The 13,014-nt window shown below is 48.6% G+C and overlaps 1 protein-coding gene and 1 long non-coding RNA gene across 4 annotated transcripts in view; one reads left to right on the forward strand and one right to left on the reverse strand.

Annotated features, from left to right (window-relative positions):
* The window catches only part of LOC149351317 (Golgi-associated plant pathogenesis-related protein 1-like), a 49,496-nt gene that overhangs the window by 34,742 nt on the left and 1,740 nt on the right, over positions 1 to 13,014 (reverse strand). Inside the window, exon 2 of one of the 3 annotated variants that reach the window (XM_089580643.1) lies at positions 11,333 to 11,463. The exons of 1 other annotated variant lie outside the window; for it this stretch is intronic. Coding sequence is in view for 1 of the 2 variants with exons in the window: in XM_089580639.1 (XP_089436765.1) it covers positions 8,743 to 8,782 (40 nt within the window). In the remaining variant the exon portion in view is untranslated. Of the gene's footprint in view, positions 1 to 8,742; positions 9,282 to 11,332; positions 11,464 to 13,014 lie in introns of those variants that run through there. One more of the 3 variants, XM_089580639.1, reaches the window with a different exon arrangement.
* LOC149351318 (uncharacterized) overlaps positions 1 to 13,014 on the forward strand; it is a 56,945-nt gene that overhangs the window by 14,985 nt on the left and 28,946 nt on the right. The window lies entirely within an intron of this gene.

A 13,014-nucleotide genomic window follows, 5' to 3' on the forward strand; every position in this document is an offset into this window, starting at 1 on the left:
AATGCACGACTCGAGAAGCGGCATCCATTTTGTCCGTCAGTTTTCCGAATCATATCAAGAACCTGAAATGGGCTTTTGATTCTCCTCAGATATAGGACATATATTAGGAGTTGTCGCATGGCGATGAGAGGCCATTATTCGCTGCAACAAGTGGAGTCAGCTGCAGGGTGTAGCGGCTTGAGCGGAAACCCTTCCCACTGTTCCACGCAGTCACCTTGTGATTTATCAGCGGCTGCAGGACGCGTTTACATCCGCCCGTAGTAAATGCGATATCGGTCGTCGCTGTGCAGACTGCAGCACGCGCAGCACTAACCCCATATCAGCGAGTGGCATATGCTTTGGCTCTCCGTCTTGGAATTTTTCGCACTGGGTTGAACCACGCTTAAAGGTCAGGCTGCACTGCGGGGTAAATACAAGTGTTTCAACAACGGCGCAGCGCAGAAGGCCAGCGCTCCGCGAATAACGATGGCGCAACCTGGGCTTCACAGCGGGAACGCATGGGCGTATACCTTCCATTTGGGCGTCAACAAACAGGGGAGCAGAGCCATGTACTGAACAGAGAGCCGGTGGCTCAACGGGGCATCGGGTAACAATAACCGGAATGCCATTGATTGGACCAAACTATGAATATGATTTCATAAATTTTAATATATGCGTCGCACTGCTGCCAAAAATGTTCGTTTATGGGCATATCAAGGCTGCGTGCGTTGCCAGTGGACTAAAACTGAGAGTTTAGTTTTAGAAGACAGAGGGCAAGAGGAATACGTCTAACATTTTTCAACGGAGGGACGGCATGGTTAAGCACTAGGTTCAAATGCACTTTCAGTGCACCGCTTCAATGGTCCCTTCGACACTAAGCCAGCAGTATGGAGTACTGGAGGAAAATTCACGCCGTAAAAATTTTACACTGATGCGCCCAATGAGATTGGTGCATGCGCATGATCGTAAAAAATGAACGGCTTTTAAGCACCCGTTACGCTGCTCTAATGTGAGTTAGAGCAGCGTAATGTTAGAGCATGTGAGTAATGTGAGGCCTGGACCTGCACGGGTTCCGTGAACCGTGGCAGGGCGCTGTCCTCGAATAGCCCATTCGGGCGTGACGAGCGTCGGGATGTGTAGTTGACAAGTTTGGTGACCCTCTCGACTGTCGACGCGACAACCTAAATACAGGAATGCCACCCGCGCTGCTGACAACACGCTCGTGCGCAGAAGTACCACGCGTGTGCGCAGATGTTTGTTGATAAATTTTGAGTTCTCATATTTCCTCACTTCGGTGGCTCGAGTGAGGATAACTGTTGCTGCATCTTTACGTTTCACTGTAAGCGCAGGAAACAGCTGTGACGTGAAACAGATGGCAAGGGCCGCCGCGGTGGCTCAGTGGCTATGGTGCTCGGCTGCTGACCCAAAAGACGCGGGTTCGATCCCGGCCGCGGCGGCTGGAATTTCTTTGGAGGAGAAATTCTAGAGGCCTCTGTACTGTGCGATGTCAGTGCACGTTAAAGAACCCCAGGTGGTCGAAATTTCCGGAGCCCTCCACTACGGCGTCTCTCATAGTCTTAGTCGCTTTGGGACGTTAAACCCCATAAACCAACCAAACAGATGGCAAGGACATGAAAATAAACGAGAGTTGCGGTTTGAGCTCGCTGGTCTTGTTGCATGGCTAGAAGAGGCAGCGCGAAAAGACGAGGACAAACACAGAAGCTAACAGGACAGGCGCCGAACTACCAACAATTTATTGAGAGCAACGATCAGCTTTATAAATGCCAGCCAGGACCCATGTGACAGAAAACTGTAACAGCACACGACGCAAAAATTCTTCATATCAAAACACCATCCATCAATAGCGTTATCAAACGTTTGGCACGTATACATCAAGAATTCAACAGGCAGAAGGTCCCGTGAGCCGAAACCGAGACCAGTAGAAAACTAGAAAAGAGTGAAAGCGGGTGAAATTAAAAGCGCGAGCCAGAGCAGAGTCAAAAACAAAATGCAAAGTAAAAAGTAAAATTAAAAGCCTATGTTTGTTTCTTGTCCCAGCAACCGTGACGTTTTGAGTGGCTGAGTGAAAATTTTAATACTCTTATATGAAATTAATATGTCACAATTGTCTCAATTAGCATACAGCAAGCCGTTGAAAAGATTGCTTTTTAACCAGCGTGCATGGACACAGCACGATATGCGTAAACGCGTAGCTTTCAGAGGTTAAATGCTAATACCGCGTTATGTTTGAAAACGTCTTGAAAAGGCCGCACTGTTACGAGCGATTTGGTTTGGCATTTGTAGGCCGGTTGCTCAATTCATTGGGAGTTTTTTTTTTTTTTTTTGCGGAAGCTGAACAGCGAAATTGGGCATGATTCCTTATTCAACCTGTAAAACCCTATGAAGTAGTCCCGTCACTTTTCACTGGTATTTATTTAAGCCATCTAAACTTCGAATGTAGCCGCCGCAGTGGCTCGGTGGTTATGGTGCTTGGCTGCTGACTCGAAAGACCTGGGTTCGATCCCGGGCGCGGCGGTCGCATTTTGATGGAGGCGAAATGCTCGAGGGCCGTGTGCTGTGCGATGTCAGTGGACGTTAAAGAACCCATGCTGACCGAAATCATCCGGAGCCCTCCACTACGGCGTCTCTCACAGCCCGAGTCGCTTTGGGATGTTAAACCCCATAAAGCAAAAACAAATCAACCTAGAATGTTCGTGTGTGCATGTATTCACCATCGAAAATTCGTGTCACGCTGACACCGTTACGCGCCAGAACACAATTTGCGCTGTGCACAGAGCACAAGTGTTCTGAGCGTGTTCTAAGCTCGACAGTGAATAGCTCAGACGAGCATCATTTCACGATAGATAGTGCTTCGGCCGCAAACTGACCCAAAAGATAATAAAAGGGCAGCTCTGAGAGCTATGATTCTTCTAAATTAAAGTGACATTGTATTCAAGTATTGATACCTACTGTTTTATTTCCATGCTCCTGTCTATCCTCGAACTTTCATCAGTCTGCTGAGGGCATGATTTTTTTTTTGGTTTTGCGATCTTTGTTCATTGTTACTAGGTGATGAATATCTTAGACTTTAGCCTATCAGAAGCTATTTTCCGGGAAATTCCGTTTTGTAATCGGCTTGTTCAAAGCACGCCAATGTCGGCGCTTAACAGTTCTGAGGACTTCATTTCGACTTGTGTCACTTTCCTTCCGTCAGTAAACAAATGATTGCTACAGAGAGGCTGAGACAACGGTTGCCAACATCGCCAAATGAATCTAGATAAAATGATACATTCACTCAGCGCAAAATTAGCATTTTAACTGAACTGTGGGCTCCAGCTTGACGCATAGCGGTCATAGCCGAAACAGATAAGTCGCTGATTACAGTTGAAACAAATATTAGTGCGCAGTCGAGTTTGCTTACTCAGATGCTTCATTCTAGGCGCAGTCCAATAGAAAGGCGAAGAAGGTGTGCAAAATGTGCGGAATAAAGTAAACGTGATATAACGCCTCACCTCTCTCCTGTATCCGGAATCACACGAAATATATTTATTTGTTTCATTGCTCAATATCCACGTTTGCAGTCAGTTGCATTTGTCAGTCACTAAGTGAGCTGACCTAGAAGTTTAGACAAGGTACCATCAAAGTATTTTTACAGGAATGTAGGTGATATTCTTGACCAGTACATGACTTCTCTATGGCTTAATGCGAATATATGCGAATTACAACTAATTGCATGTTTTGTAAACAGCCGGTGACATTAGACTCACATATATAGACTCGCATTAGACTCACACAGTGGTTATGGTGCTCGGCTGCTGACCCAAAGACGCGGGTTCGATCCCGGCCGCGGCGGCAGAATTTCTTTGGAGGAGAAATTCTAGAGGCCCGTGTACTGTGCGATGTCATTGCACGTTAAAGAACCCCAGGTGGTCGAAATTTCCGGAGCCCTTCACTACGGCGTCTCTCATAGCCTTAGTCGCTTTGGGACGTTAAACCCCATAAACCAAATCATATATATGGTTTGGTAACCCCATAAACCAAACCATATATATGATTTGGTAACCCCATAAACCAAACCATATATATGATTTGGTTTATGGGGTTTAACGTCCCAAAGCGACTCAGGCTATGAGAGACGCCGCAGTGAAGGGCTCCGGAAATTTCGACCACCTGGGGTTCTTTAACGTGCACTGACATCGCACAGTACACGGGCCTCTAGAATTTCTCCTCCAAAAAAATTCCAGCCGCCGCGGCCGGGATCGAACCCGCGTCTTTTGGGTCAACAGCCGAGCACCTTAACCACTGAGCCACCGCGGCGGCAAAACCATGTGTGTGTGTGTGTGTGTGTGTGTGTGTGTGTGTGTGTGTGTGTGTGTGTGTGTGTGTGTGTGTGTGTGTGTGTGTGTGTGTGTGTGTGTGTGTGTGTGTGTGTGTGTGTGTGTGTGTGTGTGTGTGTGTGTGTGTGTGTGTGTGTGTGTGTGTGTGTGTGTGTGTGTGTGTGTGTGTGTGTGTGTGTGTGTGTGTGTGTGTGTGTGTGTGTGTGTGTGTGTGTGTGTGTGTGTGTGTGTGTGTGTGTGTGTGTGTGTGTGTGTGTGTGTGTGTGTGTGTGTGTGTGTGTGTGTGTGTGTGTGTGTGTGTGTGTGTGTGTGTGTGTGTGTGTGTGTGTGTGTGTGTGTGTGTGTGTGTGTGTGTGTGTGTGTGTGTGTGTGTGTGTGTGTGTGTGTGTGTGTGTGTGTGTGTGTGTGTGTGTGTGTGTGTGTGTGTGTGTGTGTGTGTGTGTGTGTGTGTGTGTGTGTGTGTGTGTGTGTGTGTGTGTGTGTGTGTGTGTGTGTGTGTGTGTGTGTGTGTGTGTGTGTGTGTGTGTGTGTGTGTGTGTGTGTGTGTGTGTGTGTGTGTGTGTGTGTGTGTGTGTGTGTGTGTGTGTGTGTGTGTGTGTGTGTGTGTGTGTGTGTGTGTGTGTGTGTGTGTGTGTGTGTGTGTGTGTGTGTGTGTGTGTGTGTGTGTGTGTGTGTGTGTGTGTGTGTGTGTGTGTGTGTGTGTGTGTGTGTGTGTGTGTGTGTGTGTGTGTGTGTGTGTGTGTGTGTGTGTGTGTGTGTGTGTGTGTGTGTGTGTGTGTGTGTGTGTGTGTGTGTGTGTGTGTGTGTGTGTGTGTGTGTGTGTGTGTGTGTGTGTGTGTGTGTGTGTGTGTGTGTGTGTGTGTGTGTGTGTGTGTGTGTGTGTGTGTGTGTGTGTGTGTGTGTGTGTGTGTGTGTGTGTGTGTGTGTGTGTGTGTGTGTGTGTGTGTGTGTGTGTGTGTGTGTGTGTGTGTGTGTGTGTGTGTGTGTGTGTGTGTGTGTGTGTGTGTGTGTGTGTGTGTGTGTGTGTGTGTGTGTGTGTGTGTGTGTGTGTGTGTGTGTGTGTGTGTGTGTGTGTGTGTGTGCGTGCGTGCGCGCGCGCGTGCGTGCGTGCGTGCGTGCGCGTGCGTGCGTGCGTGTGTGTGTGTGTGTGTGTGCGTGCGTGCGTGCGTGCGTGCGTGCGTGCGCGTGCGTGCGTGCGTGCGTGCGCGCGTGTGTGTGTGTGTGCGTGTGCGTGCGTGCGCGTGTGTGCGTGCGCGTGTGTGTGTGTGTGTGTGTGTGTGTGTGTGAGAGAGAGAGAGAGAGAGATTTTCAGAGCGCAATACATGACGCGAACTCTTAGCTAACGCTTATTGTCTCCGAGCAAATCTACATCGTCCATGCTAGACTTCTGGCACCAGCGTCCCAGCTTGCACTGAGGACATTTCCGCTGGCGCTGCATTCTATAGACCGATAATGTGAAGCGAAGAGGGGAACTTGAAGAGGTAGCGAACGAGACGCATGCGTCGCATTTAGCTTGAGCGCGATATGCAATTTCAGCTGTCTACGAAGCTATCTGCCGACCTTTGGCCTTTCTTTTGTCTGAGGTCAATGCACTTCGCAGTCCCGAACGTTCATTACGACAAAAGCGGATTCATGTAACGAATGACGGCACCATACGTTTAATAAGTGACGTTGCGGGTACGTGTGCATCACACCCTTTCTGTCGCGGGAAAATTAATGACTAATACACGAGCGACGTTCGTGACACGAGGAAGTCTGCCTTGGCATCACTTTATCAAGCGCGGTGTGAACAGCCTTTTGTAGCTTCTTTTGCCGCGAGCATTTTGTTGCTTTTTCTTACACCGTGTATACGAGCGAACTAGTCGTCATTGTTGTACTCCCCCTCCATCTCCTTTTGTAGAAATAATAAAGTAAAAGGCCTTTCTGCGAATGGCTCGCGGAATAGCTCGCTCGTGGCGAAGGCCACTGACCCAGCGCGGTACGGAACGCTCGAGACGAGGTCGATAGCGCGTCGCCACAGCGCCCCCGACTACAATGCTGAGCCGTGGGAGTTTCCTGGAGACTGAAGCGCCCCAGACGACGGATCTCTCCTAGAGGCGCCGTCGTGCCTCGACGGGGGCGCTTTTTTATTCCGGCACCCGATCAACACTTTCGCAGAGGGGAACGCATGGCAGGCAGAGCGCGCTGTTTTTTCTCCTATACAGAAGTAACAAGGCTGTGTAATACACATATGACCAAACAAGTAATTGGTTGCTAAGAACCGCCCTACAAAAGAAAGATGTACGCTGGAAATTCACCCGAATAGTACGCGGTAACTGCTTCATTCCCGGGAAAGCAGCAGTTCAAAACTTGGCCCTTAGCAAGCGCGGGCGAAATCCACCTGTGGGATAACGCTGAACTGAGCAGCTCCTTAAGCGTGGGCCCTTTCTTTGCGCTCGTGCTCGAGGACGTCCACACCTTTATCCATATCGCTTGGTCGATATACAATGCAGCATACACAGCTGTCGATCGTTCCCCACTCTACGTTCGCGTTCCCTCAGCAGAGCGTCGGTGGCGTTTCGGCGGCGCATAGCGTAGCATAGTGCAATACTGAAAGAGTCACGACTCGCGCTCGTCTCACAGACAAGTTGACGGACGGCGCGGCTTGCCCTGTGCGCTCGCGAGCACGGGGAAGAGCGGCGCGTCGGAGCTGAGGCCAGTGTTTATTTGCACGCGCGCAGGAAATCCGCCGGCATTAAACGAGGAACTCCGGTCGAGAACTGTGCACAGCCGTGCAAAGGGCGCCGCTATCTGCTACCTTATCTAACCGAGGCTCTCGACTGAACGACGTTCCTTCGCGTTTCGCCAGCTACGCTCCTCTGCTTACTGACGCTTGCATGAGCTTATGGCGGTATTGCGGGGCCGGCTGGTGGGTGTAGTTATTATTGCGCCTGTGATGTCCACAGGGTGCTACGTGACACTCGACTCGATATCTCGACCGCACCGCCCTCTGAAACCTCTGTTCTCCCTTTCTTCTATGTGTGGCGTTTCGATGACGTAAGCGGCCCGGTATGCTGCCCACCCAACCCGTAAACATGAAACAAAGCCGCCTAGATATGTGCGAGCAGCCACTTCACAAAGCTCTCGACTTGTGTACCGATACCGGATACCAACGCGCAAGCAACGACCGGTCTCGAATAAAATTAACTAGTCAGCAGAAATTTGCGGCACATTTCGAAAGGCACGTGTGTAGTAACAATGTCTACTACGAATTATTTTTTTTCGCCACTACACCCTGCACTCTTTTAACGATTTATTTCATACATTTCTGACCGGCTTCCCGACCCTAGAGGGACTGCCGCTTCACCCTGACTTCATGAAAAAGTTTTTAGACTTCTTTTAGGACCCCCTGCTCCGGCCCTTTCATGACTACAACCACGCCTTTTAACCACGAGAATGGTTAACTTGTCGTCAACAACTGAACACTGTCATTATTTTAGTTTTATTTATTTATTCTACCGAGAAATTTACTACGGTTGACCAGTTGTCTATTCCAGTCAAGTCACGAGATCTTCGCGTTTTGTGCTGCACGTGACGATTATTAATTGAATAATAGCATCTGTATATTATCAGTATACCAATAACCGCAATGAACTATATCTGACATTATTTGTGGACAGCTATAGTGGCGTTGTGTCAACTGCTTTAATTTACCGTAATACCCCTCTCCCTCTAGCCAAGTTCTTTCAAGAGTATGATGTGCTTATTAAGCACCTTGAGACTTGAAACCTGAAACTTGAAACTTACGAACTTCGCGCTTAAGTAAATCTTTAGCAATGCAGTTTTTTATATTTATTTAGGGCATATGCAATCTCGCTAAAAGTTGTGCGGCGCGAGAGCAATAGGTCGAGTAACTACGTCGCATCCAGTGGGCAATAAGTGGGCCGCGTTGACATATGGTCGCCGAAGATAAAACACGCGGCGTGGTGATTAACGCCGAGAGAGTAAATGCGTGCGCGGCAGATTAGGACGCAGGATCGCGTTTCCCCGCCATCGGTGAAACGTGATGCTGGGACGCTGAAGTAGCACGCAGTCGCATACGCTGACCGAATCAACAACTTCTAGCTCGCGTACAATAACAAGACTATTTTGAGGTTAATAACGTGAAATGTACCGACTGCGTCGCATTGAAAACAAGAGGTTAAGAAAAATTTGCGAAAGATGTCTCTGTTCCCGACAGACAATACGACGGCCACTTAATGAAAATCACGTGCGCAGGGAAAGGTAACTTATTCAGCGCTTTTATAACAGCTCAAAGCGGATCTGGCAAGTTGCGCAGCGTTAATTCGGAAACGCGTGTCAGCAACAGGCGTGAAACCGGCACCTCGGTGCGAAGGTTTCAAGCTGCTGTTCACCAACTGGCGTCGCCGCCGTTCGTGGTACTCACGGCCGCCGCGTGGCGCTTCTTTTCGGCAGCATTGCCCCATTGTGATTGGTCAGGTAGAAGGCGTGTCCCCTCTGCAGACGGTGACAACCAGAGCTTCGGTCCCCCGCTCGTCGAAGCACCAGCGCGCCCACAGCTGACCAGCACTGCCGCAGCACTGAGCCGACGGGCACTACTCTGCTTTGCGCAGCGAGGGAGCAAGCAGAAATCTTGCACGTCGCGTCGCAGCCGCGGTTCGGGGCTCGGTCTGCTCGGCTTTTGCCGGCGGATGGCCGGCGTCCGGAAGTTGCGCCCTCTCGAGGAACGGGTTGAAATCGCGCCGTTCTTTCGGCCTGCTCCCTTCGTTTTTCACTCCGTCCCAGGTCGTGTGTTTTGCTTCAGTAGTTGCGCGCCGACAAAATAGAAAACGCGCCGATGGATGCTCGACGGGACGGCACGCCGCGAGCGCGCCGAAGCGGATAGCGTACGATTTCCGATTCAGGCGGCGGCGGCAAAAAAGACGTGCGCCGCTGTCCGTATACACGCGTCTGGAGGCAGCAAGACCTGATTCTTCCGCTACGAGCTTGGGCGTCCGTGCGGAGAATAAATGCGACGCCCGCGCAGGCGGAAAACACCAAATTTCTGCAGTTCCCAGGGTGAGAAAACCCCAACGGTGCGCCAGAAACAAAGTTATCTTAGCGTCTAAATGGCGAACGATAAGCGGCAGCCTCAGCATGGACGCTTAGCATTAAACGCTTTGGTTGCTGAGCCAGTAATTACGGCAATATTGCTCGTACGTTACCCTATTTTCTGAGTTTTTCTTTTGCCTTCTTATTATTTCACTATGCGTAATTTTCCAAGATCAATAATCACAACTGCAGGCTATGAGCACAATGCCATGGAATGCTCTGGATTAGGTTTTCCTAACGCCTTTCTCAGATTAAAGAGACATTAGTTGCGCCAGCTTAGCGCTCATAACTTCAGCACAACGCAGCCTAAATCATAATAGTAATAATAATTTTGACCTCGAGGTTCTACATGACAAAAGAAATAAGCTTATTTAATTATTGGAAGGCTTAGAGCAGCGGTCCTCCACTCTTCGAATGGTGCCGCATGCAGAAAATCTACAGCACCGTGTTTGCGAAAATCTTTAGCACCCGGTGCAACCCGAACGCAAGGCCATCTTGCCACAACGGGTCGCGGTCCGAAACCATTTGAGGCCAACGAATGAACACGACTGCCGCTGTGTAAAATGTCGTTTAGGCATTTTTCGCATGGGCCGTGTTCGAACACTAGGCACGTGATGATTGTCGCTTCCGACTAAAAGAAAGGCGCTGTGTATGGAATGACTACTACAGAGACTTATGCTAGGCTCGCGGCACACATTTATTAATCGTATTCCCGGCTGTATGGCTTATCGCTTTTCGCAAGGGGTGTTGCAAACCACCTCAAGAGGACCAGCCACCATAATTTCTAGAGTAAACTTCCATACAACCTTTTTATTGTGCCACACTGGTACGAAAATGGCTTATGCGTATGAGCATTACCAAGCACAAAAAGAAATAACATCTCTGTCTTACGACGTTAGCACGTATATGCCCATTCATTAACCGAAAATGCCCTCATCGCTCTTTCACTGAGTATGCTACCATATCTTTTGCAAACATTTTGTTACCATCAATTTTTACCTCAATCCGCTACAATTTTTTCTTGATGGGCATGAAGTTTATGCGCCACTTTACATTCCAAAATGAATGTGGCATTACATTATGTTCCAAGAACCAGCGTCGAACCGCACCACCTTTTTGCCTCGATCCATAGTCGCAATTGCAGACGCTAGAAAAAAAATCGCCATTCAAAATGTCTCACAGTCACGTACTTCTGTTTTTAGTTTCTTTTATTCCTCTCCTTTCTGTGATGCGTCAAGCCAAATGGACGAATACGTGCCAACGCGCAAGAGAGTGGCGCAAATTGAAGACCTAAATCCCTGATCGCACGATGCCAGAAAGTCAAGGCAATGCTGCACTGCGCGCAGGTCGTGAGTCACGTACTTCACAAAGTTCATTGTTCTCAAGTAAAATACGCCCTCCCATCGAATGAAGGCAACATTTATATCACACAAAGGACATGAGGGCAGAAAGAGCACACGCAAAAATAGATAAAAAACACACACCCAATTCACTCAGTACGAGGCTATTACTGGAACACGTGCGTCTTTGCAAGCGCGCACAATCTTATCTAGAAGTTACAGAAGTTAGTTGTTTCCAGATACAACTGGCTGCGCAGCGCAGGACTACTTGAATGAGCTGTGCAGGAAATTATGTATAATGAACCAAAAAAATAAAAAGAAAACCGAATGGCTTCTGTTGAACACCTATTGCAGCTTCATTTGAAGTTGCTATATTATTTAGCTGCTCAGTCCTTAGCTCCAACGGCAAACGTTTGTAAATCAATCTTGTCGGCGAGAGAAAGGACTGCAACACTAGCAGTCCTCTCTAATGTGATGCAAATCAAGCACGTTGCAACAATACGACGACTATCATGAAGCGCCAATGAGGAGCTTTGCGTGGCACTAGAGAAGGGCGCCGGTCCTTCACGCATCGCGTCCAATTACCTTTGCGGTGTTTGCTTTATTTTCTTTTTTTTCTCGTAGATGAGGCGTACTTGCTCCCGAGACAACACAATCGATATCGTCCTGTGATTTGCCAAAGGAACAGCTTGCAGTGTCAGCACATCTTCCTTGCGCTACGAAACAAAGAAAGAGTTTGTTTTTCAGCTGGGGTAGCAAATAAAAAATGCTGTCTACTGAAGCGGTTTTATCCGGACGTGAAGCAATTACATCCGGGCAAAAAGTTGCTGCCATTCTACGACGTGGCTAATTGCACGCTCGGGAATTCCGTGGTACACTAGCTTCGCCTATGGACAAAGCGATCACTCACTCACTCGCTCGCTCACTCACTCTCTCTAACGGAGGTTTTCAAGGGAAACAAGGCGAATAAACGCTACCACAAATAATGTTCTATGTAATAGCGGCAGCGACCGCACGTACTCAAGCCCAGGAAATCTGGACAAACGCTTCTAGTTTCCACAGCTGCCACAATGAACCGCGTGGCGCTGAACACTCAAAATTATCGCGGGAATTTGGAATGTTCGGTGCATCCCATTAATTTTCTATGGCAACGGAAAATAGTTGTGAGCGCGGAAAGCACTTTATCGGCCAAATTTTGCAGCAGGGAGCAAGATTCAGCCATGATAATAATATTGTTTGCGCAAAACCTCACCGGACACTATAGTTTTCTTCAAATTACGAGCTCAAAATATCCCCATTGAGTTACATGGTGTTCGCTACTGGCGGCCAACAGGTGACGCTAGTTGCTGGGGTCCAGTAGAGTTACTGCATATGCTTGGTAGCATATACAGTAACTCTAGGGTCCAGTAAAGCTGGGCATGGCACAGTGCGCATCGCCATGCGAAGAAAAGCGGAAAAGTGGTAGAGGTCTCACTTCATTTATGAGATACGCTCGGCCAGTTGTGCTTCTTTGATTACTGTTGCGGCTCGGTACGGTACGGTACGGTACGGTACGGTACGGTACGGTACGGTACGGTACGGTACGGTACGGTATGGTATGGTATGGTATGGTATGGTATGGTATGGTATGGTATTGTATGGTATGGTATGGTAGTGTTGTGTAACGTCCCAAAGCTTCCGAATGGTTATGAAAGGCACTGCAGTGGAAGGCAACGGATTAATTTCGACCACCAGGGGTGCTTAACGTTCACTGACTTCTATTTCCCCTCGATCGATATGTGGCCACCGTGGCGGGTATTCGATCCTGCGAACTTGGCCGCAGCAGCTGACCGCCACAGCCACTAAGCCACCACCACGTTTTTTTTTTTTTTTTTTAGTATATTCAAGCACATTTATATGACAAAATGCAGCAGTATACGACTGGCCGGAGTGGAAATTTTCCTGCTAGGCATTGAAAATGAGAACCGTCAAGAATCGACCGTACGAGAAGCCCCGGTATTAAACGGGGAGCGGAGACTGCGCCCTACATTTCACACGAGAAGGCTTGACAGCCGTACGTTTTTTGTCGACGGGTGCTGAGGATAAAGACTGGAATCTGACGTCTCATCTCAAACTCCACGTTTGTTTCGTACACATGTGTACGATGCCGATATACACGCAACAAAGATATGTCAGAGAGTGGTGGGGCGCTGCAGTTACGGGTATGTCGCTTCTATTATCTTCGGCTTGTATGTTATGTACGTTGGAGCATCTGTAACAGGGAACGT

Source organism: Amblyomma mixtum, chromosome 3 (genome assembly GCF_055824585.1).
Source record: "Amblyomma mixtum isolate Tamu chromosome 3, ASM5582458v1, whole genome shotgun sequence".
NCBI lineage: Eukaryota > Metazoa > Arthropoda > Arachnida > Ixodida > Ixodidae > Amblyomma > Amblyomma mixtum.